The sequence below is a fragment of the Rhagoletis pomonella genome, unplaced genomic scaffold (genome assembly GCF_013731165.1).
Source record: "Rhagoletis pomonella isolate Grant_MI unplaced genomic scaffold, Rhpom_1.0 Rhpom_scaffold_00009, whole genome shotgun sequence".
Taxonomy (NCBI): Eukaryota; Metazoa; Arthropoda; class Insecta; order Diptera; family Tephritidae; genus Rhagoletis; species Rhagoletis pomonella.
The window spans coordinates 36,373,095-36,399,369 of record NW_023458563.1 but is presented as its reverse complement, the minus strand read 5'-3'; the positions used below and the strand labels follow the sequence as shown (position 1 = coordinate 36,399,369).

General features: G+C 35.4%; 1 protein-coding gene across 1 annotated transcript in view; it reads right to left on the bottom strand.

The window, feature by feature from the left end:
- LOC118745503 (calcium/calmodulin-dependent protein kinase type II alpha chain-like) overlaps positions 1–26,275 on the bottom strand; it is a gene marked incomplete at its 5' end in the record, with an annotated part of 165,068 nt that overhangs the window by 6,646 nt on the left and 132,147 nt on the right. The window contains one exon of the mRNA XM_036478952.1: positions 2,408–2,483. Within this exon, the coding sequence (XP_036334845.1) occupies positions 2,408–2,483 (76 nt within the window). The remainder of the gene's footprint in view (positions 1–2,407; positions 2,484–26,275) is intronic.

Below are 26,275 nucleotides of genomic sequence, written 5' to 3'. Positions count from 1 at the left end.
TATCTAAAAGCTAACAACCGCGAATGCGGATGTCAAGTATTTTTAAGAAACAATTAGAACACTGTTATTTCTTAAAAAAGCACCCCGTTTTTTAAAAACATTTGAATCTCAGATACTTACGTAATTCTTATCTTATTAAAGGTCAGGCCTATAGTCTTTTAATTATTTGAGCATCGCTCCTCTTTATAGCCAGACGTTGATCATTTCTACTGGAAATGCCTATTGAAGGAGCTTACTCTTTGACTTTAAATAGCAAAGAAGGTATTCAAGTATATATCAATCCGAAAAAATATTGCCCGACAAGGAAACAAAATTACTGTTCTTTAATTTTTTGCTAAAAATAAATTCCCCACAAAGCCCCATTTGAAATTATTGAAACGAATATATGTAACATCAAAAGCAAATCACGAAAATTTGGTTAAGAGTTACAGCGCACAGCTTCTTTTTTTTAAGTCTAGTAGTTTTTTTACAATTGGTCCAAAAAAATAACATTAAAGAAAGAAACCAATGCAGGCATTGAAAGAAGAGAAAACAAAAAATATTGTTAAAAAGGCTAGGTTCCCTTTTACGTACGTCAAAGGTCAAGTAGAAGTTGGAACTTGCGTGACTGCCCATTGATTGCTCAGTTATAGAGCTGAAGAAATAATAAGTTTAAATACACTTTTGTCTAAGTTGATAAATATGAACAGTTTTGTTACACAAATACTCCCACGACCACAGGCAAAAATATTGGCTACAATTTGTCATTTTGTTTGCCATATATACGTTTTATCGGTGCACTTGCACAACATTCGTATTCGCAAAAGCTCCGCATTGATTATTGCGAATGCGAAAGCGAATGCGAATGGTTAAATTAATGCGGAAGCTCCGCAGTTGCGAATGCGAATGCGAATATTCGGCACAACCCTGGTACAAATATCCGAACCGTAACCAAACTGTCTTATGAAATTTTCTAAAACCAAAAACTTTCTAAAATGAAACTGCAGTAGTTTTCATCTTATGTGGATAATTCTTGTCACAAATACCTGGTTTCTTGCTTATATTTATGCATATATATTTTTGAGCAGCGCCACACCTTAACTGAAAATTCCGAGAATCCAAAATTGGTACTGTTACAAGTTGCACGGCATCATTTTAACTCGATCTCCATCCTCTTCCACGGATAACGGTACATCGGTTAGAGGTTTAAAAATATTTTGTGTCAGCAATTTGTCATCAAACTGCATTAAATCATATTACGTACTCTATCCTCTATCCAAAAAACTTTATTTTCGAACGTTTGCACAGGTGTATCAAATTCCTTCAGTTTGAAAACGCACAAGACTTTTTAATGTTTTCATCCAACTTCACTAACTTAAAATTTTTTTTTTTTACTTTTTCAAGAAACAAAAATTTTTCTGCTAGTGAATCTGGTAGCATGGTTTTAATGAAATGTCATAAACTTATTAAAAGTCAAGTGGTCGGCAACAACAACGAATGTCAATAAATGAAACTACCCTCTATTTTTGTATCATGGTGTTTTAATATGTCATTGTCAAAAATATATGAGCGACATACTATGAACTGGCAGTTGCATGGTATGACATATGTCGCTATGTTTTATGGTTCAACATTTACTGGCATTTAATATAAATATATTTCAGTAATTTGCAAGAACAAACGTGAATTGAAATGGGTGACCTCTTTTCTGAAATAACAATATTAAAAGAAATATTCTTTAAAATAAAAGGGCACGGTAGGTTTATTAATAGCACCACAGACAAAAAAGGGCAACATTTTTAAAAATACTTTGGATGAAGTACCAAATTTACTTAAAATTATTTCATTTCTGCTCTCTATTCCTGCAACATGCGCATTCAAAGAAAGAGTTTTTTTCTATTATAAGCGACTACCTCATTAATAAAAAATTAACTTTTGATTTATTTTAATTTAAATATGGATTGCGATAAACCATACGATACTTTAAAAGGAATATATTTTTTTATAGAGGAATGCATAAGAAAGAAGGGGTATATTTAAAAAGCGCTTTTACTTTTTCTTTTGAAGTGTACATTACATTTTCAGATTTTTTTGAAAAGGTACTATAAATGTCTTAGAAACTGTTGGCAAACCTACCTACGACCTGTACTTGGTCACTTAAAAAGTCCGTGCATTATATTTGATTTTCTTATTATGTTATTAATAACTTTTCTCGCGGAAAATGTTCGCCCTCTCTCCTCTCTCCAAGCAAATGCCATGGAAAGCTTGGTCACCTAGTGACAGTTGACTTCATCGCATTCCTAACTACAAAAATGCACATCCCGCGATTGGACCACCACATATACTTTCAGACAATAACATGGAGTGCTTATAATTGATTCACCAAGTTACGTACAAAAAGTTATATAAAATAATTATTCAGACTTACGTGTATCCATCGAAATCGCCGCTATTGATAGCCTCAATTAGTTGTTCAGTGATTTTAATTATCTCCTGACGTCTTGCTGCTTTGGTTGGTTTATTTTGGTTACCGGAGAGTTTTATTGTAATTTAGTTGAACGGTTTGAAACAAACAATTGGATAAGGCAGTGGAGACAGTGATCGAATATAGAAACATATCAAGGTATCGCGAACCGAGGACACGTTGAAATCGAACCAGGTGGTGGCAGACGACACACACGAAATAACATTGAAGTATTAAGGATACCCAGAAATACAGAGGACAGAAAATAATAGAATTATGCAGATATAAAGCGAAGCTGTTCAAACAAATTCTATAGAAAATCGGTGGTGTTAATATACAATGTAAATATATATTTTACCTACCGAGTTTATATGTATATGCAATAGGGTGGTTCAGAAAAAAAAAAAATGTTTTTCCTCGGAACCAAAGTTTCGTTTAGACGCCAAAATAAATCTCAGAAAATATGAGCCCTTAATATTAAGAATATAAAGAATGTCCGCATCGCACTTTTCGATTTTCCATAAGAATAACACTGGAAAAATTGTTTTTTTTACCTCTGATTTTTATATTTAACGAAAGATACGTTGTACTGTAAAGGTCTTAGAGTATTTTTTTAGATAATTGAACGCTCTACAAAAAAGGTCTGAATGGTGAATTCGACTTTGACCTCGATTAAATTTTGACCGAGTTCACTTATCGAAAAATGACTTCATGAGGTTCCGAGGAAAAAAAAATTTATTTTCTGAACCACCCTAATATGCAAGAATATATGTATGTATGTGAATCAATGTCTCTTTAATGCTAGTTAAAAAATTTTTATTATATTTCTAATTATTCATATATGTAAAAACTAAAATTTCGTTAAACTCACATTTATGTTCACAATAAAGCCACAACTCGTTCACCTAGCAACTGTTTACACAACTTCTAACTTTTGGAATAGACAATGATGTGAATTAAACCCCCAGCAAAAACTTTTGTTTTTTGGTAAGGGCTTATTTTTTGTATTGATGGAATAACGCATTACAGTAGGCCTCAAGACGAAGTTTTACACTTATTCGCTTTTCCATTGCATTACATGTAATGCAGTGGGTAAGAAATTTTACACTAATTCGCTTACCTCCAATTGTATGCTCATTCTTAAGCACTTCACCACTTATCTTCAAGTTTACAGAATGCATTACTTTAACCTGGCAATGTCATTACCAGGGAACGGATTTTTAGGACCTAAAAACCTATAAAAAAGGCAAAATAAAGTAACGAAATAGGATGGAAAAGGCAAAATAAAATAGCGAAAAAGGCAGGAAAAGTCACTAGGTATTGCAAAAAAGGCAAACCAAAATAGCGAAAAAGGCAAAAAAAAAGGTATTGCAAAAATAAGGCATTAAAAAAGACAGAAAATACGAAGAACAATCAAAAAATACATTTATTTTAGAAATATTTATATTACAAGTAAAAAGAGAAAAACTATGAACTAGTTTCATTATATGAAAAATTTGTACTTTGAATCTTTGACTATTTTATCCTTTCGAGTTTCTAACTCATAAAACTTTAATCTGTATAGTTGTAGTAACATTGAACCACAAGATGCATTTTGAAGTTTTCTGGCAGCATTTTCATTCGATTTTCGCGAAGAAAAGCCTTGAATGTACTAAATGTGCGCTCGACGTAAGTTGATACAAGTGGAGCCCAATTTAAATATGGAACGTTTGAAACGTTCATATTATCAGAAATAAGGGCGCTTTCCTCCCCCTTTACAATTTTATCCACACCCCTTATTGTCTTCAAACGTTAGCTGAGAAAACGGCTTTGAATTTTTTCAACACCAATTTGGCAAGAGGTCCCTGTGCTTCTATAAGCTGCATGGGCATGTGTATATTTTTTAATATTAAAAAAAATTGTCAATGCTATAATCACTTTTTTAAAGGTAGAAAAGGCAAAAAAAGGCAAATATCTTAAAAAAGGCAAAAAAAGGCAAATATCTTAAAAAAGGCAAAAAAAGGCAACTTCAAATGTGTATATGTATATGGAATCAGGGAAAGCTAAATCGTGGACATTCTTAATCGAATATACTCTATCTCTTTAGCAGAAAAAAAGGCAATTTCCATAAAATCCGTTCCCTGGTCATTACATATAATGCAAAGGGAAAGCGATCAAGTGTAAAATTTTGTCCTGAGACATGTTGTAAGTCGTTATTCCATCGATAGTTCAATATCAAAAACCAGCAGAATCGATTTTTTCAATTTCATATAGAACTCGGGAAAATTCAAGAAATACCAAAAAATTTCATCAAAATTTTCCACTTTTCAATTCCATTTCTTAAAAATAGATTTTGTTCGTGCTTTATAGGAAGAAAATGCGAAACACCCTTGAAAAAAAAATCTCAAAAATTAACGGTAATTTTTAGAGACTTGAAACTTGCACCTCATTATACTAAAATTGGGCAACAAAACTGCGAAAAATAAACAAGAAAAATCAAATACCATAGCATTTGTCAGATTTAGTGCTAGCCTTAGTAACAGCTTTTCGTCACTCTAACTTTACTGTCGACTCTAAGCGAAAAAGCAGCTACTAACACGACTATGATACACTATAGATTAGATGCGCTAACGTTAGAGAGTACTTTTTCTTGACTATAATTACGCGCCAATAGTTTTATGCAACAGTACACTAGACCAGGTCCGATAATTGAAAAGTAAATAAAAAAAAATCTTCCCAAACAGGAGAACTGCTCAGGAGTAAAGCAAATCGAGATTGTCCGGAAAAAGGAAATCAGTTGTCTTGTTTTGCTTATTTAGTATTCATGAGAAAATGGCACACTGTACTTAATGAAAGTTTTGAATTTGATTTCATAAATCTGACTTTTGAAGATATTGATTGAATTGGTAATAAGAAAAAGGATTCCTCAAGATCGCCATTCAAAAAGTCAAGAAGCGCCAAAAAAGCAAAGTGCAGGCATTCAAGTGCGCACATGAATTAAGAAACTCTTGATGTACGCACCTTCATGCAAGTACAGTGTTTGATCTAACAGCGCTTATCTATCAGCCCAACTATACAGGTTTATCACAGAATCCATAGTAGTCCCATTTTTCGTGAAATCTACGAAAATGCTATCATTGAATTTGAATAGCTACATACGAACGTAGCGTATAATTTGAACACATACGTTCGTAGCAATTCGGATTCAGTGATCGCATTTTCGTAGATTTTACGGAATATCGGACCTTTTCGTTTGCGTGAAGCCTAAGCTCAGGAGGGGTGTTACCGCACAACAATGGCCACTAGATAGAGATAGCATTTGTTTACAAAGCCTTCGCAGTAAACCCTATCGGAGTCAATCGTTCTACACAGGTTTAACTAGCTCATGCTCCATCATGGGGCAGTACCTCCATAAGGCGGAGGGTAAACAGAGGTACCACATAACGTGGTATTCCCTCACATGTTCTCTGCATTCTTGTCGTAAACTTATCAGTCCTAGACTTGTCAGTCTCAGGGAAATGCTTGGTACAATTTTTATATTTAAATTACTGACTGGCTCAATTTCAATTCCGCTTCTTCTGGCTGAAGTTAGCTTTAAAGTTCGCTCTAGTGTATCAAGACACGTTTGTTCCCTATTTTTTAAAGCTTGTAAAACTAGTTTTGAATTACACGAGCGACTCCGTTGCTTATGCCACTATTTTAGCTCTTATCCCAGCACATTTGATATATCAAATTGGTTTTTGTTTTCCAGACGCCACTATTCAATTCGTACGTAGAATCGCCCGCTGATTCCAAAAATCGAGTTATTTTTTTTATTCTATGTATACGTTTTCGAGATATTTTCAATTTAGCATTATTCAGCTTAAACCAAAACGACAACACGACAAATGAGAGCTAACAAAATTTTCCGTAACCGTCCATACGTTACTTTCCGATAGGACTGATAGTTTCTGACAAATTAATTAATCATTACAACCTTTTTGGTTTTTTGGTTGAAAAAAATAAAAAAAATCGAATTTTAACAGGAGCAAAATTAAAAAACTAACAGAAATGAGCAAGAAGTGATGTTACCAAGGCACATTAAACAGGTAGTATCAGTAGAGCAAAAACAACATTTGCGTGTATTTGGTTGTTGCTTCTGGTATCGAAAGTGTCAAAAACTGTTCTGAATTTTTTCTTATAAATCAAAGCGTGCCATGTGAAATACAAAAAATTATAAAAAATCAAAAATTGAAATTGGAAAAAATAAAAATTGATGCAACTTTCTTTCCTAGTAAATTTGTTTGCTTCTCGAAGCATTGATCCATCCTTTACAAGGGCCAGTAATCAGCGGTTGTGCTGCTGAGTTGCGAACGATCCAAAAGCTGCTATTCAATCGCTTGTTTTGTATGGAAAAAGGTTTCACATGCAAATGGATTTTAACAATTCAGAATTTTTGTGAGAAAAAATTAAAAATATTTGACATTTTCGAGACCAAATAATTTGAAAATAAATCAAATCAGCTGCTCTACTGATACTACCTGTTCAATGTACCTTGGATGTTACTCAAACGACATGTACACCTAAGTAGCACGCTTTTATGCTCATATTTCACACAAAAAATCTTTGCGCATTTTCATTTGACCACTCATTACTTTTTTATTTATCCATCGATTTTCTTCATTAGTAACTTGATTTTTATTAAAACAGAACAGGCTTTAGCACTAAGGCAAAAATTTGACACAGCACCTGTTATTTCTTTAATTTTTCTTCAGTTAAAGTGTTTTTTCCTATTTTCATAAATGAAAAAAAAATCTGGATGGATTAATTAATTTGTCAGAAACTATAAGAGCTATCGAAAAGTGATGTATAGGCCAACCCAAAATATGTTTGGGCATGTTTTTTGTCAGGCATGTTAGCAACACGCTGATGAAATGCTTAAACGTTTTTCCAAAAAATATAAAGTTTGAGCTATATTTCATAGAGCATATTTTAGCATATTTTGCAATAAATACATATTTCAGCATATCTTGCAGTAACTGCATATTTTCGGATACTTTGTGCTGCGTTGCTAGGTTTAGAACTAATAATAAAATTTTCTGAAATAATAACAATATAGTAACATTGTGTCGAAAATGAAATAAATATCAAAGTGCACATTCACATCGTGTTTACATTCAGTTTTTTATGTGTGAGAAAGATAATACTACATATTTATATGTTTCGCTCTTGACAGATGAGTTGTCCCGACGCTGACCCGCCATGGCGCGCCGTTATAATTTCGATTGGCAAGCAATTAACAAAGATTTCATCAAACGCAAGTAACTGTGTTTTGTTATGGAAACCTTTATTATTACTAGTACCAGGTTACGCAGCGAGATACAAAACGTGGTTTGGTTACAGGCTACGTGTTACTACTACAAGTACCATTTCAAAGTTACGTAGAGGGAGGCAATTGCCACCTTCTAGGACAACTCCATGTTAAATACGACAGCAGGAAGCATTGGCGGTAGATTTGCAAGGTACCGGTATTCGACTCCAAAACTCCCAACTAGTACTTCCCGCTGTATCTACAAACATGCACAGTATGAATTCCTATGTGAAACAATTTGTGAATTAGATTCCATGTACTTTCACAAGATGTTTTAAAAACAAATCGAATAAATGTGAATTATTGAACATAAATATTTATGTATATACACTTTTATGAAATTTTAGGTGCTGCAAATAACGTTAAAGGTATTTTTGGGCATGCACATACTACATAAACGAAATTTAAAAGCATATCTTATGGCTTATAATGATTTTAATGGCATATTTTAGGCGCTTAAAACTAGTTTTTAGGAGCATATTTTGGGTTGCCCTAGTGATGTATATACGGTTTATGTAGAATTTTGTTAGCTTTCATGCCGTATTCCATTTTCAGTTTGTTAAATTCGTTCATGAGATATAAGCCACTAAGTGGAATCACCTTTTGTTTTAAGCTGAAAAACGCTAAATTGAAAATATCTCGAAAACGTATCCATAGAATAAAAAAATTAAGTAAATTTTCGGAATCAGCGAGCAATTCTTTATAGGAATTGGATAGTGGCATCCATTGATCATTTTTGCTGTAAACCAGTGTAATCAGCTGATGAGTTTGGTTCTCAAGCTGATTAGTTTAGATCTCGGTACTAAACAAACTCCTGCCTTTCGTGGCTCGGCGTAAAAATGCAAAAAAAAAAGTTATGTACGTCATATGGACGATTATCGGCTAGAGGAGCCTGAGATGAGGGGCTCTTTGATGATTGCCAATAGTTCTCTGGATTGTGGTCTTGAACGATCTTCTTAAGGTGCTGAAGATAAGGGCTTGTTTAGTGCTTACCTGTGCAGTAGGGTGGTCCAAAAATGCATGTGAAAAAGTAAAGTCGGAATTTTTATGCTCTTACCCCTAGGATTGTTCTATAGCGAAAAAATATATCCCTATGTTTTTATTTTGAAATCAAACAATATTTAGAGGTCGCTCAAAGCGCTTAAAGTCTGCCATGTATTTTATATGGGGAAAAAACAACTTTTCGTAGAAATGGTACAGAATTCTTAAGAATCAATATTTTTCTATCGGAAAACTCTGTTTATCTGCAGGAGATTCCCAATAATAATAACCAATTGTTTATTTAACCATTTTTTTATCACAACTATAACTTATAGGTCCGCCAAAACCCAACAAAAACCCCGAAAAATGCAATGGGCGGACCAATAAAAAATCGTTAGTATTAAAAATTGGTTAAATAAACAATTGGGTATTATTATTGAAAGTCTCCCGGCGAAAAATATTGATTTTCAAGAATTCTATACTTTGGAAAACTTTGAGCGCTTTGAGCGACCTCTAAATATTTTTTGATTTCAAAAATAAAAAATAGAGACATACTTTTTTCGATATTGAACAATCCTAGGGGTGAAGCATTACAATTCCGACTTTACTGGTTTTGGACCACCCTACTGTTCAGGTGATGTGGCATTCCGGTGATTGGATAGGTTTCTATATGAGACATTCTTTTTCATATCGGACACCAAATTTGGTGTTACACTTTCGATTGGCTTCAAATTTTTTTATGGGTTCTATATATGAAGTAAGCTACACGTGTTCGAGGAATTTTTTTCTTCTTTTTTTTCTTCGGAGATATGATCTGTCAAAGTTTGAACCTTTTCGTGATTCTGACTAATCATGTACTTCTTCAAATCATTATATCTCGGGTTCTGCACATGGTAAAGACTTCATCTTAACGTCGTTTTAAAGCTAAAGAAGCGGGCTTAATACTTCTACATATATATAAGATGGTCAAGATTGTCCTAAAGCTAACTTAGCTATTAACAGTTGAACTTTTTGAAGTTGATTTGCATTGTGAAGACCAGTAAATTAGGGATTTATAATTATACCATCGTAATCTTTGATTAATTCTCTATAAAAAAACGTGGTTAAAAAATTTACAAAATCCCTTCCCGTATATAAAACGTAATTAGTAATGCTGACTATGTCGCATGTGTCGCATGTGTTGCTTGGGTTGACATGCATAGATTTGATGCATGATTTGATTTCAATTATTCGACAGTGTCTTCATATATTATTGTGAAACATGTATGAGCGACATAATATGAACTGATACTTGCATGATGTGACACATGTCGCTATGTTTAATAGTTCAACATTTGCAGGCCTTTAATAAATAGAGAAAGAAGAGAAGTAGAGAAAGAAAAGTGTGTGCCGTGACATTCCCAGGCTTGTTTTCTCAGTTTCAGTTTTGCCATCGCCGCGAGTTGTTTCGGTGTGCGCATAGTTATTTAAAAATATAAAGTTTGATGCCAACCGGGGTTTCTCAGTGGATAGATAATTTATGTGAATTATAATTTGAAAGTATCTATTTAGCCAAGGAAAAAGCAAAGCAGTATACTTAAACCAGCACTTCCAGCAGATATTGACCTGGGTTTTCGCACGACTATTCCTGTTTCATCGTTTCTTTTTAGGAAACTCTTACCACCATATGCATATGTATTATTTACACTAGTAACTATTTATGTAAATATGTATGTATTTTTTATGCTTAATATATGCAAAAAAAAGAAGAAAGTAAACACAACAACCATCGAGTAAATTTTTATTTGTGTCAAACTGAAACGTTTTTTCCAATAATAAACGGCTAGCTGATTCACGTCTACAGCAAGTTCACAAAATTAATTGAAATCTTGTATCAACCAAAGCATTGTTTATATTTGCTCAACAATGATTTTATTCAACTAACAATATTGTCCACTCAAGGTAGTCGTTTTGTAATTAGTAACAAATATCATTTGTCCCAGCTAGAAGTCTCAAGTAAATTGCAGACTTTCGTGAACTAGATATTTATTTCGCCATATCCAACTATGCCACTTGGTCACTATAACCAAATCTTGGTAATTACAACTAAACCGTTTTCTGAGTGTAGTAACGACAGGAGTCGTCTGAGCTAGGACATTCATGGGGGCTCGCAACCTGCAACATGGCTCTTCTTTTCCAGGAGATGTAACATCCAATAAGTTTTTGGTCCTGCCGTAGCCTATGTGAGTTCTCCCTTAACTTTCCCCTGATATGGTCCTGCTGCAAGGATTATTGTCCTATTATCCGGATAGCTGCTGCTTTCTTTGTTACCCTGTAGGGAAAACACGAACTAGTGAACCAGATTTCTAGTTCACTACTAGTTCTTTTTTGACAAAAACGAACCAGTCCGATAGTAACTAGTTGCGCACCAGACCAAAAGCAGTGAAATGTGGTACTTTCACTAAACTATTCTAATTTAAATTTTAAAGGCAGGGAAGGTAATCATTATGAGTAAAATAATTTAAATCAGCATTTAATCATTATTTTATGAATTATTATTGAGTTTTATTTTTTCGCTCAAACGGAAATAACTATTATTTGATTTTTATTTTTGGGATTACAAATAATGATTATTTTATGATTTTTATTTTTTCGCGCAGAGATTATCATTAATTTTCAGTTTTATTTTTCCACTTAAAAATAATGATAACTTTTTAAACTGAAAAGGCCATAAAGACGTAGCCTACTGAAATTTTTACCTGATTAAGGGTGCGGCTACCTCTCGAAAGGATACGTCGGTTATCACGCTGGTATAGTTTTTGAGTTGCTTAATAATCATTATACTTAGTGATTCCATAAACAAAGGCCAAGATCCTGAAGGACAATTGAGAAAGGCAATGAAGTTGCAGAAAAAGAGGCATTTAAAAACAAAGTGTCAAAATAATTACCACTTTCTCACAAAATTTATTTAAAAATGCAAGCCACCAGAGCTACCTTTTTTTGAAGAAAAGACAAATTAAGTTTTTTTATGCAATCCACCACAGCTACCTTAATACAGTCAGTCAATAAAGTTTAGGTACAACGAATTTTTTACAATACGGGCAACTATTTTTTTAATGTTTTAGTTTTCGGTAATTTTTTATAAAAATATGGTCAATTCTGCAACAAAATCCCCAAAAATCATAGTTCCAAACCTTGTGCAAAATTTAAGAAAATTCTGCAAAATTTCATTAAAATAATTCACTTTCTATTTACGCTCTCTAGAAAAAGTTGTTTAGTCCATTCAATTTTAGTATAATGAGGTGCAAGTGTGAGGAAGCTAGGACTTACCAAACAAAAAAAAAAAATTGCTAAATATCAATGGTAAGTCCTAGCTACCTCAAACTTGCACTTTGTTATACTAAAATTGAATGGGCTAATAACTGAGTACTTAACTTTTTTCTAAAGAGTGTAAATTGCAATACTTGGATGGAAATTCGCAGTTTTCTTTAATTTTGCATAAGGTTTGGAACTCTGATTTTTGGGGTTTTTGGTGTAGAATTAACCATATTTTTATAAAAAATTAAGGGAAAATAAAATATTTAAAAAATAGTTACCGGTATTGTAAAAACTTCACTGTACCTAAACTTTATTGACTGACTGTATATCTTATTTAAGTTAAGTACGACAAAAACTTTCGAAGTACTTCATATACATATAAGCTTAAAAAGAACTGAATTTACTTAAAAATCAGTATGCTTAAATTTAGACAAGTAAGACAAAGTGAACTAATATTTTTACTTTTAAGCAGAACGCACTTTTGTTTTTTACTTACTACCTAAGTTTAATACTACTACTACTACTAATGTGGTTTATAAATTTTTTATAAATGGGTTTAAACATTTGTGATTGTATTGTCCTTCCTTCAACCGATCGTATTTAATATAGAAGGTAAATGTTTAGACAAGCCTGATTAGAAATGTAGATCTAAGGTGACGAATTTATAACAGGTTGGGAAGTATAAAAAATGGATGCAGATCGAACTAGATCTCATCTGTCGAATTTAGAACTGGTTCGGAACTAGAGCCAAAGGGATGCAACGGGGGACAATTGACACTTCCTAGGAAATCGCAATGTTAAATTCGCCAGTCGCTAGCATGCAAAAGAGAATTAACGCGTACTAGTCATGGTTCCAAACGCACTACAACCGAACCAGTTCCGCACTAGTTCGTTTCCCTACAGGGTAATTTTTCAGTCTCCTTGTTAGCCTATATACATTTCTATTGATATGGCATTTAGTGATGCCTGACTGCGACTGCAAATGACAGCAAGCTGACTCTGACTAATAATAATATTTTGGCGCTTCTCCTCCGAACGGCAAATGGATTTTATGAGAAGCTTCTTCATGGCACGAAATACACTCGGCGCTATTGCTTGCCGAGAAGCGACCTCTGTTAGAAAAAACTTTTTCTAATTTACATATTGCCCGGACCAGGGATTGAACCCATGCTCTACGGAGTGGTAGTAACCACCTCTAACCACTCTGTCAAAGCGGCCGCGGATTGCAGATTTATGGCCTGTAAATAAAACAAACTTCGGTTGAAAGATGCTAGGGTATTTATACATCACGATGAAGTTCATGACATTACAACCATATACTCGTCAGTTTTTGAACCATCTGTGTAGCACACTTGGCAATGTGCCGCCTTTGTTGCCTAGTTCGACCTTGAATAGTATTTTGGCACAGATTGCTCTCTTGATGATATCATCTCTGTTGAACTGTAGATGGGAATCTTAATTCTGATTTCCTCACCCACTCTAATTAAGGTCCACTTACATTTACCTGTAACCTCCCTTATGAATCATCTTTGCCGTTTTTCTGTGGCGTCAAGCCGAGAACGACTTCCAGGAATGCGATTTGGAAAGTGCCCATAACCCTCGTTATAGAGGTGCATGCCAGCCTATGAATCCTGGTAAGCAATTCTCATTCGGACCATGCCACCGCTCCATATGTTAATATTAGCCAGTCCATCATGCTATACATCCACCGCAGGATAAAAGGAATAGCAACTTTATTTTTTTTTTTTCAAACGCACAATTTTTCAGTATTTTTTTATTGTTGTATAACCATCAGGTCAAGGTGCAGGGATGGAATTTTCAGTGACAGTAGTTGAGAGTTCTAGCTTTAATATAAGCCTAAGTAAGGTTCTATGACCTTTTCTTTCTTTGCTAGAGCTTCTCAAATATGGCAAAAAACGCGATTTTTTTACACTTTTCGCTGATCAATAAATGACTTCTTATAAGTGACCATCAGGTCAAGGTACAGGGATGTCTTTCTAAAAAACAGTTAAGCGTAAGTAGAAGGTTTCATCACCTTTTCTTTCCTTGCTAGAGCTTCTTAAGTATTGAAAAAAACGCGATTTTTTGACACTTTGATCACGGAGCTGAACGAAACTTTATACTTACCGATTCATAATCAGCACAAAAAAGTCTATTAAAAACAGCTTTATCATGTGCAGCACCAAAATAAGTGTTGCCTTGTGTAATCGTTCCACAATACACATGACGTGGGATCGTAACCTAAAATTTGTACTATTGATGTACGCAGCAGTGATAAATGCGATCTTAACCCTAATCGGTTGTTGATATGTGCGCACTAGGAATTATTTGCCAAGAATCCCGGGAATTTCGGGATTTGTAATTTACACTGGTGGCAATAATAGAAACGCCTTATGTTGACCAGTTTCGACTATATTTCCTTTGGTATATTTAATCTTTTTTTATAAAAGTGTAGCTCAATATACATATAATACCTTGCGCCACGCAATTTTACGCGCAAAAAAACAATATATGCGCAAAACCAAGGGCCAAATACAGTAAAAATGCGTTCCCAATTTTTCTCTCTGACGTCAGGATTTTTTAAAAGAACCCTGAAATTTGAAAGATATGAGTAATTCAAAAAAATGATTTAAAAAATTCAGTGCAATGTATTTAAAAAACCAGTATGGGTATCAGATTAAAGGAAAGATTCTGTAAAGTCCCTGCAGCAAAATATAGAGACAGTCTGGCAAAGCGCTAGTTCCGCCCTACAAATTTCAGAACTGTCTCTGAACTACTGCAAAAGGGATGCAGACCTGGACGATTGAAGCTCATATGTTGCTAGTGGCGCTGTTATCAATGTTACTCATCCTGGTCATGTGAAAGCTGACAAAAGATGCCAAAATGTACTATACTATATTTATTTCGATTTTCTTAGACCCTAAAACTAATAAAAAACTGTTTTCGTGTATTTATTATGTAATTCTCTACATAGTTTATGGGGAAACTGCTAAAATATTTCCAAAAAAGTCGTTATTGGTAACATTAATGTCATTTTTATACATATAATACGTACGTATAAAATTGAATGCAAAATCTAACCATAAAGTTTAATTAATCTATACTTAACAGCAAAAGGCTGCGTACACCATTTCTTTTTTAAATATTCACAATATATTGAGAGTTAAAATTTGTTTGTTATTATTTTATAAAGAAAATGATCATGCTTAAAACAAAATCATTTAAACCGTGTTTTAAAACTTTATACAAAACAAAGTTAAATTTAACGGTTTTTCATCTAAATTTTGTTCCTTTTAATCAGATTTCAAAAAAAAATAACCGAAAGTAGTAAACAATCTCACCTTGAAATGAGGGTGCTATTGATATGACCGATAATGTTCATACCTAAATATATCACTGAGCACCCGAAATGTGTAGTTATGTAGTGATTTTTTTAATATCCAATGTTTTGTTAAATATTTTTCGTCAAGTTTTTACTTAAGTACTATGTCCCATATTCCATAAACCATTTGAACTTAAATTCCTAACTGTGATGCAAACTTCATAAAACTCTAAAAACTGTCTTCAAATTTCAAACTTTTTAAACATAGATTTTTTTATAAATATTTCGAGTAATCCGTTTTGTACCCATCAAATTTTAGTGTAGTAAAGTATAATCTTGCATCTTAAACGAAAATATTTAAATAGGAGAATACCTTCAAGAGCGTGCGTAAAAAGAGTTATAAAAAATCAGCGCGATTAATTATACTAAAGTTTAATGGGATCTAGAACTGCATACTTATAAACTCTGATTTAAAATATTGAAGTTTTTTAAAACAGTTTCTAGAATTCTACAAAATTTTCAACACAGTTATAAACGTGAATTTATATGTTTATGTTATAATACTTATGAGCCATCCTTAAAGAAAAAATTTAAGAAAAATATTTAGCATGAAAACCATTGTGAATATTTACAATTCTATATATTCTTAATTCGATGCCGGGAGTCTATGTATTACCTTTCCATACATTTAACACAATTTAACGCTGAGTTATCACAAAAAAGCATTCAATATATCACCTTTTTCCTCATTTTTCGCACGACTTAGTTTAGATTTTTAATTACCCTGTAGGGAAACCCCGAACTGGTGAACCAAATTTGTAGTTCCGTACTAGATCTTTATCGACAAAAACGCACCAGTCCGATAGTAACTAGTTCGCCACCAGTTCAAAAGCAGCGATATGTGGTACTTTTAAAAAACAGTTTTAGAAATCTATATCTAAAATGACGAATTTAGAACTGGTTCAAAACTATAGAAAAAGGGACGCAGAACGAACTAGATCTCATCTGGCGAATTTTGAACTAGTTCGAAACTACTGAAAAAGGGATGCAGCGGGGGGCTTGTTTACTTTAAATAGATTTTTGCTTGGCGGGTTTTTCGTTCAAATACGCTTTCAGTCTGCACGTCGCAGATGCTTTTTCATAGTTTGGTAATACAAAACTAAAATTTGTGTTAACATCTTAACATTTCGGGACCTTCTGGAATATAACCAATAACAGTCAGCACCTCTGCAAATTCAGCTACAGCCAAAGGTATGTAAACGTGTTTTCAAATGCACAATTTAATTTACATTCACTCAAACAAGTTTGATTTCAGATTGAAAATACATTTCTCTGCAAATAATTAAAAATTGCTACCATGGTAACCCAAAAAGAAAACATCTTGTTACTTTTTTAGTTTACAACTGGTTCGAAACTATAGAAAATGGGGTGCAAAGCGAACTAGATCCCATATGTCGAATTTAGGACTGGTTCTGAACTATAGAAAAGGTAATGCAGCGGGGGACAATTTCCAATTCCTATGTCATCGCTGTGTTAAATTCGCCAGTTGTTTGCATGCAAAAGAGATTTATCGCGAACTAATAGTGGTTCTAAATGTACTAGAAGCGCACCAGTTCAAAACTAGAGATTTTCCCACAGGGTATAAGCAGAGGTGGGCACTCACACTATCACACACATGCGCTTGTGTGCGAAGCAGCGAAGTTTTGCTCAACAGCCAGTGCTCGGTGTTCACCATATTTGTGGATAGATAACACTTTTTTTTTTGCTATATTTCTACTACTTCTACCACCGTAAGCTAAAAAACTTTCAGATCTTGAAACTCCTTTTTTTTTTTATTTGATCATTTGCGCATTAATGAATGGGCATTTTCTACAACAAAAAACAACATTGCTTGCTGCGACGTCGACACATGTGTGATATGATCGTCTTCGTGCGTCTTAGGATAATTGACGATTGACTGATGCTTTGCTAGCACTTCGGCAAAGCAAATCAAATTAGTTGCTGCTGAGACTTCACTGCGCAACTATTCGAATAATACACACATAAAATGTTTCGGGAGGAATGGGAACTACATTTTTTTTCATAGAAAACATGGATGGGTGTGTGCAATGCGTGATCTGCTATCGCGTTATGAGTCGCAATGTTATGTGTTGTTTAAAAAGACATTACAAACTGTGTCATAGTCATTTTGAAATGGTGAAAAGGGTGATCGAGCACTGAAAATGAAATGATTGTCGGCCGCTGTGGTGTAGTGGTAAGCAATGCGCGCTTTCACTCATCAGCACCTGTGTTCAAGCCCTGGTCAAAGCAACATCGCAAAAAAGCAAAAAAGGTTTTTTCTTAACAGCGGTCGTCCCTCGGCAGGCAAAGGCAAACCTCCGAGTGCATGTCTGCCATGAAAAACAGCTTCTCATAAAAATACAATCGCCGTTCGGAGTCGGCGTAAAACTGTAGGTCCCTCCGCTTTGTGTGACAACTTCAAGGCGCACGCCACAAGTCGGAGGAGAAGCTCGGCCAAACACTAACATATGTGTAAGCGCCAATCTATTATTATTATTATTATAAGAAAATGATTCTCTATCAGAAAATGATAGATCATTTCTAAAAAAAAATCATCTTATTCTGTCGCTTTCGCTTTTTATTTAGAATTTCTAGAATAGTTTTAGCTATGCAGTTTTATAGTCCATTAAAATTTAGTAGCTCAAAGTGCAAATTTCAAGCGCTAAGAAATCGCGTTAATTTTTAATGATTGGCAATGATAGGCAGAAATTGCCTGGCACCGTCAGCAAAAAAAGATAAACATTAAATAAACAAAAAATATAAATAGCCAAAACTGGTCAAAATGTCACTTAACTTAATTAGCTGACCATAAGTGCATATAACATGTTTATAAATTTATTTATTTGAATCTACCACATTGTTTTGGAATTTAAGAAAACTTTTTGCATCCGAACACTCTCAACAGCAACTGATTTGATTTGCTTTGCCGAAATACCAGCGAAGCATCAGTCAATCGTCAATTATCGTATGACGCACGAAGACGATGATAGTATACATGTGTCGACGTCGCAGCAAGCAGCATTTTGAAGCCCAATTACATGTGTTTGGAAAATCAAAAAATGCCCGCCTCTGATTATATGTACACGTTATTTACAAAATTGTATGCGTGCTTATTTAAAGAAAAGGCTCTATACTATACTTCTTAGAACCAGCTCGAAACTAACCACATTTTTTCTAGCTCGGAGGTGACTCTTTTTGAACTATCTAGGAACTGTTGTTATAAGAACTGTCTCAGAACCATCTAATCTGAGAGCTGATTAAGATTCAACTGATCATTAAAATTCAACTTTCAGGAGTAAAAAGTCGATTTTGGTCGAAAATCGAAGTCAACTTTGCCATCCCTAGTCAGCTCAGAACAAGTTCAAAAGTTCCGCAGAGGGCGACAATTGTCACTTCGTAGGACATCGCCCTGTTAAAAGGATTATATTTTTATGTGCGTAAAGGGCGAGTAGTAGTAGACATTAAAAAGGCCCTTTTATAATTTTATCCTTGAATATCCTTGAAATTTTGCAATCATTATTTAAAAAAAAAAAATTATATGTTAAGAACTAACTTTATTAGCTTAAAAAAATAAAATAGATTAAAGGGGCACTCCATTCGTCCTTGTGAACTCAAAAAAAAATCTACAGAAGTTTTTCTTTCATTTGGTACCCAAATTTTTATTTTACATTGCACTGAATTTTGTAAATAAGTTTTGGAATTAATCATATCTTTGAAACTATAAAGTCCTTTTAAAAAAATTATGACGTCAGAGAAATGCCCATTTATATGCATTTAGTTATATGTAATATGAGTAATGTGCGCCCAAATATGCAAGCAAAGCTTAACGTCGAAAAGCTGCAATCACAACAGACAGCCAATGCATTCGCTACTCGACTCTCACACCTGCTCTCAGAGAGCACTCTTCAAAAAGCCGACATATGCGAGCAGTGGAACCACATTTCCCGCTCATTAAGTATCGCCGCCGAAGAAGTAGTCGGATTTCAGGGAGCCCGAAAGAACAACTGGTACGATGAGGAGTGTCAGGAAGCTGCAGAGAAAAAAGATGCCGCCCACAGCGCCACGCTTCGATCGGGCGCAACGCGCGCTATATGGGACCGTTATAGGGATCTGAAGAGGGAAGCGAGAAGTATTTGCCGCAATAAGAAGAGAGAGGCTGAAACACGTGAGTGCGAAGAGCTTGAAATGATGGCCGACAGGAAGAATGCCCGAAAATTTTACCAGAGAGTTAGACGATTTACGGAACGCTGAAAGAGCTGTAAGAACAACAATGGCGACCTAGTTACCGATGTTTAGAACGTACTTAAATTATCGAGGGAACACTTTTCCAAGCTACTGAACGGTAGCAGCACGGAAAGTTGTGGAGAAGAAAAACCCGAGCCCCCAGTCGATGATGACGGAGTCGATGATCCTCCGCCTGACCATGACGAGGTACGAATAGCAATGACGCGGCTGAAAAACAACAAAGCTGCTGGAGCTGACAGGCCGTCAGCTGAGCTATTCAAGTACGGTGGCGAGGAGTTGATAAGGTGCATGCATCAACTCTTATGCAGAATATGGTCAGATAAACGCATGCCCGACGACTGGAATTTAAGTGTGCTCTGCCCAATCCACAAGACAGGCGACCCCGCCAATCGCGCCAACTACCGCGGGATCAGCCTTCTAATATAAGGTCTTATCGAGCGTATTGTGTGAAAGACTGAAGCCCACCGTCAATGAACTGATTGGGCCTTATCAGTGTAGCTTTAGGCCTGGAAAATCCACCATAGACCAGGTATTCACAATACGCCAATTCTTGGAAGAGACCCGCGAGAAAAGAATCGACACTCACCACCTACTTGTCGACTATACGCCGCTATATCTGAATTTGGCATCCCCGCCAAACTGATACGGCTGTGTAAAATGACGCTGAGCAATACCACCAGCTCCGTCAGAATTAGGAAAGACCTCTCCGAGCCGTTCGCCACTAAACGGAGCTTCAGACAGGAGAACTCTCTTTGATGTGACTTCTGTAATCTGATGTTGGAGAAGATAATAAGAGCTGCAGAACTGAACCGCTCAGGAACAATTTACTACAAGAGCGTGCAATTGCTGGCTTATGCCGATGACATCGATATCATCGGTAACAAAAACCCCGAAGCCTGTTCTGCCTTTTCCAAGTTGGATAAGGAAGCAAAGCGAATGGGTGGTAAACGAGGACAAGACGAAGTATCTCCTGTCAACAAGCAAACAGTCAGCACATTCGTGCATTCGCGTCACTGTTGACAGTTATAATTTCGAGAAAGTAGAAATTTCGTTTACTTGGGAACCAGCATTAACACCGATAATAATGTCAGCATAGAAATCTAACGCAGAATCACTCTTGCCAACAAGTGCTACTTTGGACTGAGTAGGCAATTCAGGAGTAAAGTCCTCTCTCGACGTACGAAAAACACCTCTATAAGTCACTCACCATGCCCGTGCTGGTATATGGCGCAGAAGCATGGACAATGACAACATCCGATGAGGCGGCTCTTGGAGTATTCGAGAGAAAGATTTTGCGGAAGATTAACGGGCCTTTACGCGGAAGAGGAAGGCCCCCACTGAGATGGAAAGACCAGGTGGAGAAGGACTTGGCTTCACTTGGCATTTCTAATTGGCGCCAGTTAGCACAGAAAAGAAACGACTGGCGTGCTTTGTTGAACTCGGCCAAAATCGCTTACAGGCTAACCTAATATTCGCGGCTTGCGTTTTGGTACGCATGCCGTCGAATTTGTTTTTTTGCGTCACCCGAAATTGACTTGCATGCGTTTGCATTTGAATTCATTGAGCGAAACGTCAAATCAAAATGTCACGCAGAACAAAAATTGGAAATTGAGTTAGCTTCATACGCACGCCGTTCAATTTCGGTTGATCACATACAAGTTGCATGTGCATGAGAAATTTTTGACAATAAATTGGCGGCGTGCGTGAATATTAGGTTAGCCTGTTAGACGGTTACAGCGCCAAATAAGAAGAAGAAGAATATGAGGTAGACTTTTATAAAAAAAAAATAAATAATGAATAACCAAAAAGAATAGATAAAACTGGTCGAAATAAGGCGCTTATTTTATTTCTGTCACTAGTATTATAAACTTCTTTGAACCAGAAAATAAATTTTTTTACTTAATTTTTTTTGCATCAAGCTTTTTTCGACATACCTTAAGTTATTACGTTATCATATATGTACATGCTAAAGTATTATTAAATACATATAGATTTAATTACTCACTTTCGTTTTGTTACTTATGAAATAATTTTCACTTTAAATAAACAAGTACGTTCCAAGCCCATTTACTTATTATTTATTACATGGTAGGAGAGCTTCTCAAACCATATTGATGCAATTTTTTTGATTTGAGTTGTTGAAAAATAATAAATATCTAAATTCCGGGACTGATCCCGGGATCCCGGGATTGAACCAACGACACCCCGAAAGTCCCGGGATCGTAAAATTGAAAAAATTAACATCCCTAGTGCGCACATATCATTTTATTTTGGCTAGCTTTGTTAAATATAACAAATTTTCCTCAATTGATCTGAATGTTTGTCCAACTAAATATGTTGGCGAGTACTTTCACTCCACCGAACAATAAATGGCGCTGTGGTTCCGAACTGCCCCAACTAATAAACTTACACATCTGACGTTGGTATGCGTACGCACGAGCAACGTCATACGTACAAAGCAACGTCATTTCAGCATTCGTCGCTCTGATATTTTACGAAAATTACAAAAATTTTCGAACAATATAGGGATTCACTAAGTCTTACAAAGCTCTTGCACTGTGCATGGATTGCGCGTAAAAACCGCTTTTCCTCTTACATCGTTCAAGGGTTTTGCAAGACTGAGTTCGATAGTGTAAGTTCGGGCCATGAATCCCCGAGTGGAAAATATGAAGAAAATGAGGAAGCAGAAACCACGAGTGATTCATCGAAAATCGAGCCACTACCACACGAAAATTTAAAAGACATCGCAGTATATCCCGACAATACCTATCTTAAATTCGATATCAAGGAAAACTCCCAGCGTGAATTCCTTTATTGCCAATCCTTTTTCAATCGTTGATACCATTTCTTGAGGCGCGGTCTTCACGGATTCGCACTTAGAATATGCATGTTGGTTCGAGGAGAGATTGTCATTATTAGAAGTGAGGTTTATACCCGTGAAGTTTATCGATTTCACATTTTCACATGACCAGCCCTGCCCTCCTCTTTGCAAAAAGACCACCTTCGCCATTTCCACTCACACGGTATGTGTTAGGGTTAGGCAGGTTGTAAAAATTTGAGAAAGCATAAGCATAGAATTTCCTTAGCTGCTTGTAGTTGGGTGGAGAGATTTCAACAAGTTCCGGAGATGTGTAGGATTGGAAAGACATTATAGTCCATTCCACCCTATCATATCTTACGACTTACTTTACGGTTTTACCTCGGGACGAGTGGGTTATAGGACCGTGCAAAGTATCGGTGGTGTCGTCAGAAGACCTCAGGAAGTAAGTTTTTATAAGAATCTCCAGTATATCGTTTACTGGTAATGTCCAGTCACCGTTAGGCTTTTGGATAGAATATTTCGCAGCCTGTTTTCTTCAGAGTTTTCTTCTATGTGTTGTTATAGAAGTTTTACTAAGATTCGCGTTTCGTCCTTTTTATGGGCTTCTTGAAAAACTGCATCCTTGTAGGGTTGCCAAAAAGTACACTCTCGGCTTAATTGAAAAGCCTCCCACGGGAAAGTTCACCGCTTCATAAATTTTTAACGATGTATGTCGCATAGCTTCAAATTAATTTTTTTAGGTTTTTTAAATTTTTCTTATTAAATTTATTGGTCCGCTTATCCACTCATTTCGTTTTCAGCAATGTATGCGCGCACATGCCAAACAACTTACATATATCGTCGGTAATACAAGAAGCGGTCTATGTCTATTAGTACCCTTGACACTTAGATTTTCTCTTACATACACCGAATGCATCTGCAAATCGTTACACCCTAATAAGCGAATGACAAAACTGTCTACCTTTGGCTGATGAAGATTAACTATTGCCAGAAGGGATCAGATACAGATAAAAAATCAATTAAGCACCAGATGTTATAAGTGATATAGAACGTTTTGCAGTATCACCGACGATATGTACTTACTACGAATTTCACCAACCGATGAAGGTTAAGTTACATTCACCAGTTGTGGTGGACAGCCTTACGAAACCAGTAGGAACATGAATCAAAAACTAGTCAGAGTTCAGAGAAAGAACGGTCGGGCATATTTAATAATAATAATAGATTGGCGCTTACACATATGTTAGTGTTTGGCCGAGCTTCTCCTCCGACTTGTGGTGTGCGCCTTGATGTTGTCACACAAAGCGGAGGGACCTACAGTTTTACGCCGACTCCGAACGGCGATTGTATTTTTATGAGAAGCTGTTTTTCATGGCAGAAATACACTCGGAGGTTTGTCATTGCCTGCCGAGGGTCGGGCATATTTAGTGGTATAATTTTTCGATAGCCTTCCAAGGCAAGACAGTAAACCGATTATACACGACCTCTCGGAATTTGACACCTACGATAGGATACATCATTCGTACACAAATGGCTCCAATAAGGAACGCAGAGTTGGAACAGGCGTTTTCTCTGATTCCCTGGGAGTAAGAAGATCCATCGATCTAGCTGAATTTGCGTATGGTTTGCAGGTATTTGCTATAGACGTAGGCGGTCGCCTTTTAAAGCGTAGTAGCTTATGCTACCGTCACAAGCGAGTCGCCATTTTTAAAGAATTTTTGCTGTTATTGAAGTTGTTAAGCTTGTATTTCTTCGGTTTGTTGATCAGTTCTTTATCTAAAAACTACTTGCAAAATCGCTGAATTTTGACCTAATAGCCACTTACAAACGAATGTTATGATGCATAAATTACTGTAACGAATCGGAGACATAATAGTACTAAAATATGAAACAAAAAACCTCTACGCTTGTGCGGACCCAATTTACATCATTAATTAACTGTACATTATAGGCTGCATTCCAAAACTTCAAAATACAAAGCATCAGTCTTTTTTATTTCTTAACCTTAGTAGATTGTAAGGTTAGATTCTAATTTTCAACTAGGTTGAGCAAGTTAGACTTTTTCTTCTAGTGCGGTTAAGAAATAAAAGAGACTGATGCTTTGTATTTTGAAGTTTTGGAATGCGCCCATACTACCAAAACAACATACAATCTGAATTGTGTTTTCATACCCTGTGGAGAAATCTCTAGTTCTGAACTGGTGCGCTTCTAGTACAACCCAACTGGCGAATTTAACATCACGATGTCCTAGGAAGTGTCAATTGCCCCCCGCTGCATCCCTTTTTCGATAGTTCCAAGCCAGTAAATTCTATAGTTCCGAACTAGTTCTAAAATCGACAGACGAAAAAAGTATCATGATTTTTTCAACCTTGTAGAAAATGTTCGTTTGGCTGTAGCTGAGTTTGCAGAAGTGCTCGCTGTTATTGGTTATGGCGTTTTCTTTTCTCGAAAAAAAATGTCACCTTCTTATCTGGCAACATTATCAGAGTGCAACATTTTAAACATAGAGCACGCAATATGCATGTGAAGATGCTGAGAACAGAGCACGAAAACTTGTCAGCCCTGCCGTAGGGCAGAATAAATGCAACATCTGCGAAGTGCAGAATGAGAGCGTATTTGAACGAAAAGGACGCCAAACAAATATCTATGCAAGGTAAGCAAGCCGCCGGCTGCATCCCTTTTTCGATAGTTCCGAACTAGTTCTAAATTCAATTTTCTCTCGTTCCGAACCAATTCTAAATTCGTCATTAGATATAGATTTTTAGTGAAAAAAGTGAAATAAAACAGTTTTTAAAAGTACCACATTTCGGTGATTTTGGACTGGTGGGGATCTGGTTACAATCGGACTGGTTCGTTTTTGGCGATAAAGATCTAGTACAGAACTAGAAATTTGATTCACTAGTTCGCGGTTTCCATGCAGGGTATTCAAGCACATGCATATGTACATATGTGCTTATACATGACTACGTCTATTCAGTCCTCAGATATTTTGCATAGCTAATTCAGTAAATCTCATATTTTGCCAATAGGTTTTCTCCCAAAAACGACCAAAAAATTAAACATTGTAATAATAACTTTTTTGCGAGTCTAACATGGTAAAAATATGCATGCGAGTAAAAATAACAACTGCGACACAGAAAAAAGGGCATTCTAAGTTTGGTTCTTTGCATGTTCAAGAAAAAATTACACAATTTAACGATGTGAAAATAAGAATTGTGAGAGTGATTGCATGCAATTGTTGAACAAAGGACATAAAAATTAAGAGACCACAACCAGACAAACCATAACATTTAAATTTAATAATTTCCAACTTGAATCTAATCATTTGCCACCTTTTTCAGCTCTTATTAATACAGTTTTATTTACTTTTTTTGGTTTATTTTACACTATTTTATTTTGTTTCGTATAGTTTTGATTTAACTGTTATTTTTATAATTTTATGTTATTTTTTAAACATATCATTGTATCTAATATTTTATTATATTTTACTCTAACTCTCCCAAGTGTTGTATTTAATTTTTCTTTATTTTATCTCGCTTTAGTTTGTTTACTATTTTTTTAATAATCTTTCTTTGCGAATTTATTTGAAGAACTGTAGATTACGTGCAAAGTTATAGTATACCTTTTGTGCAATATATTTACTTATGTTTACATATGAATCGGTTAATTACAAAAGGGAATAAGTCAGCATATTTCCCGATATGACAATTTTGATGTAGTTCGGTTTGTTTAAAGGAGCTCTGTTTAAGTGCATCAAATTTGTCATATCGGAAAATA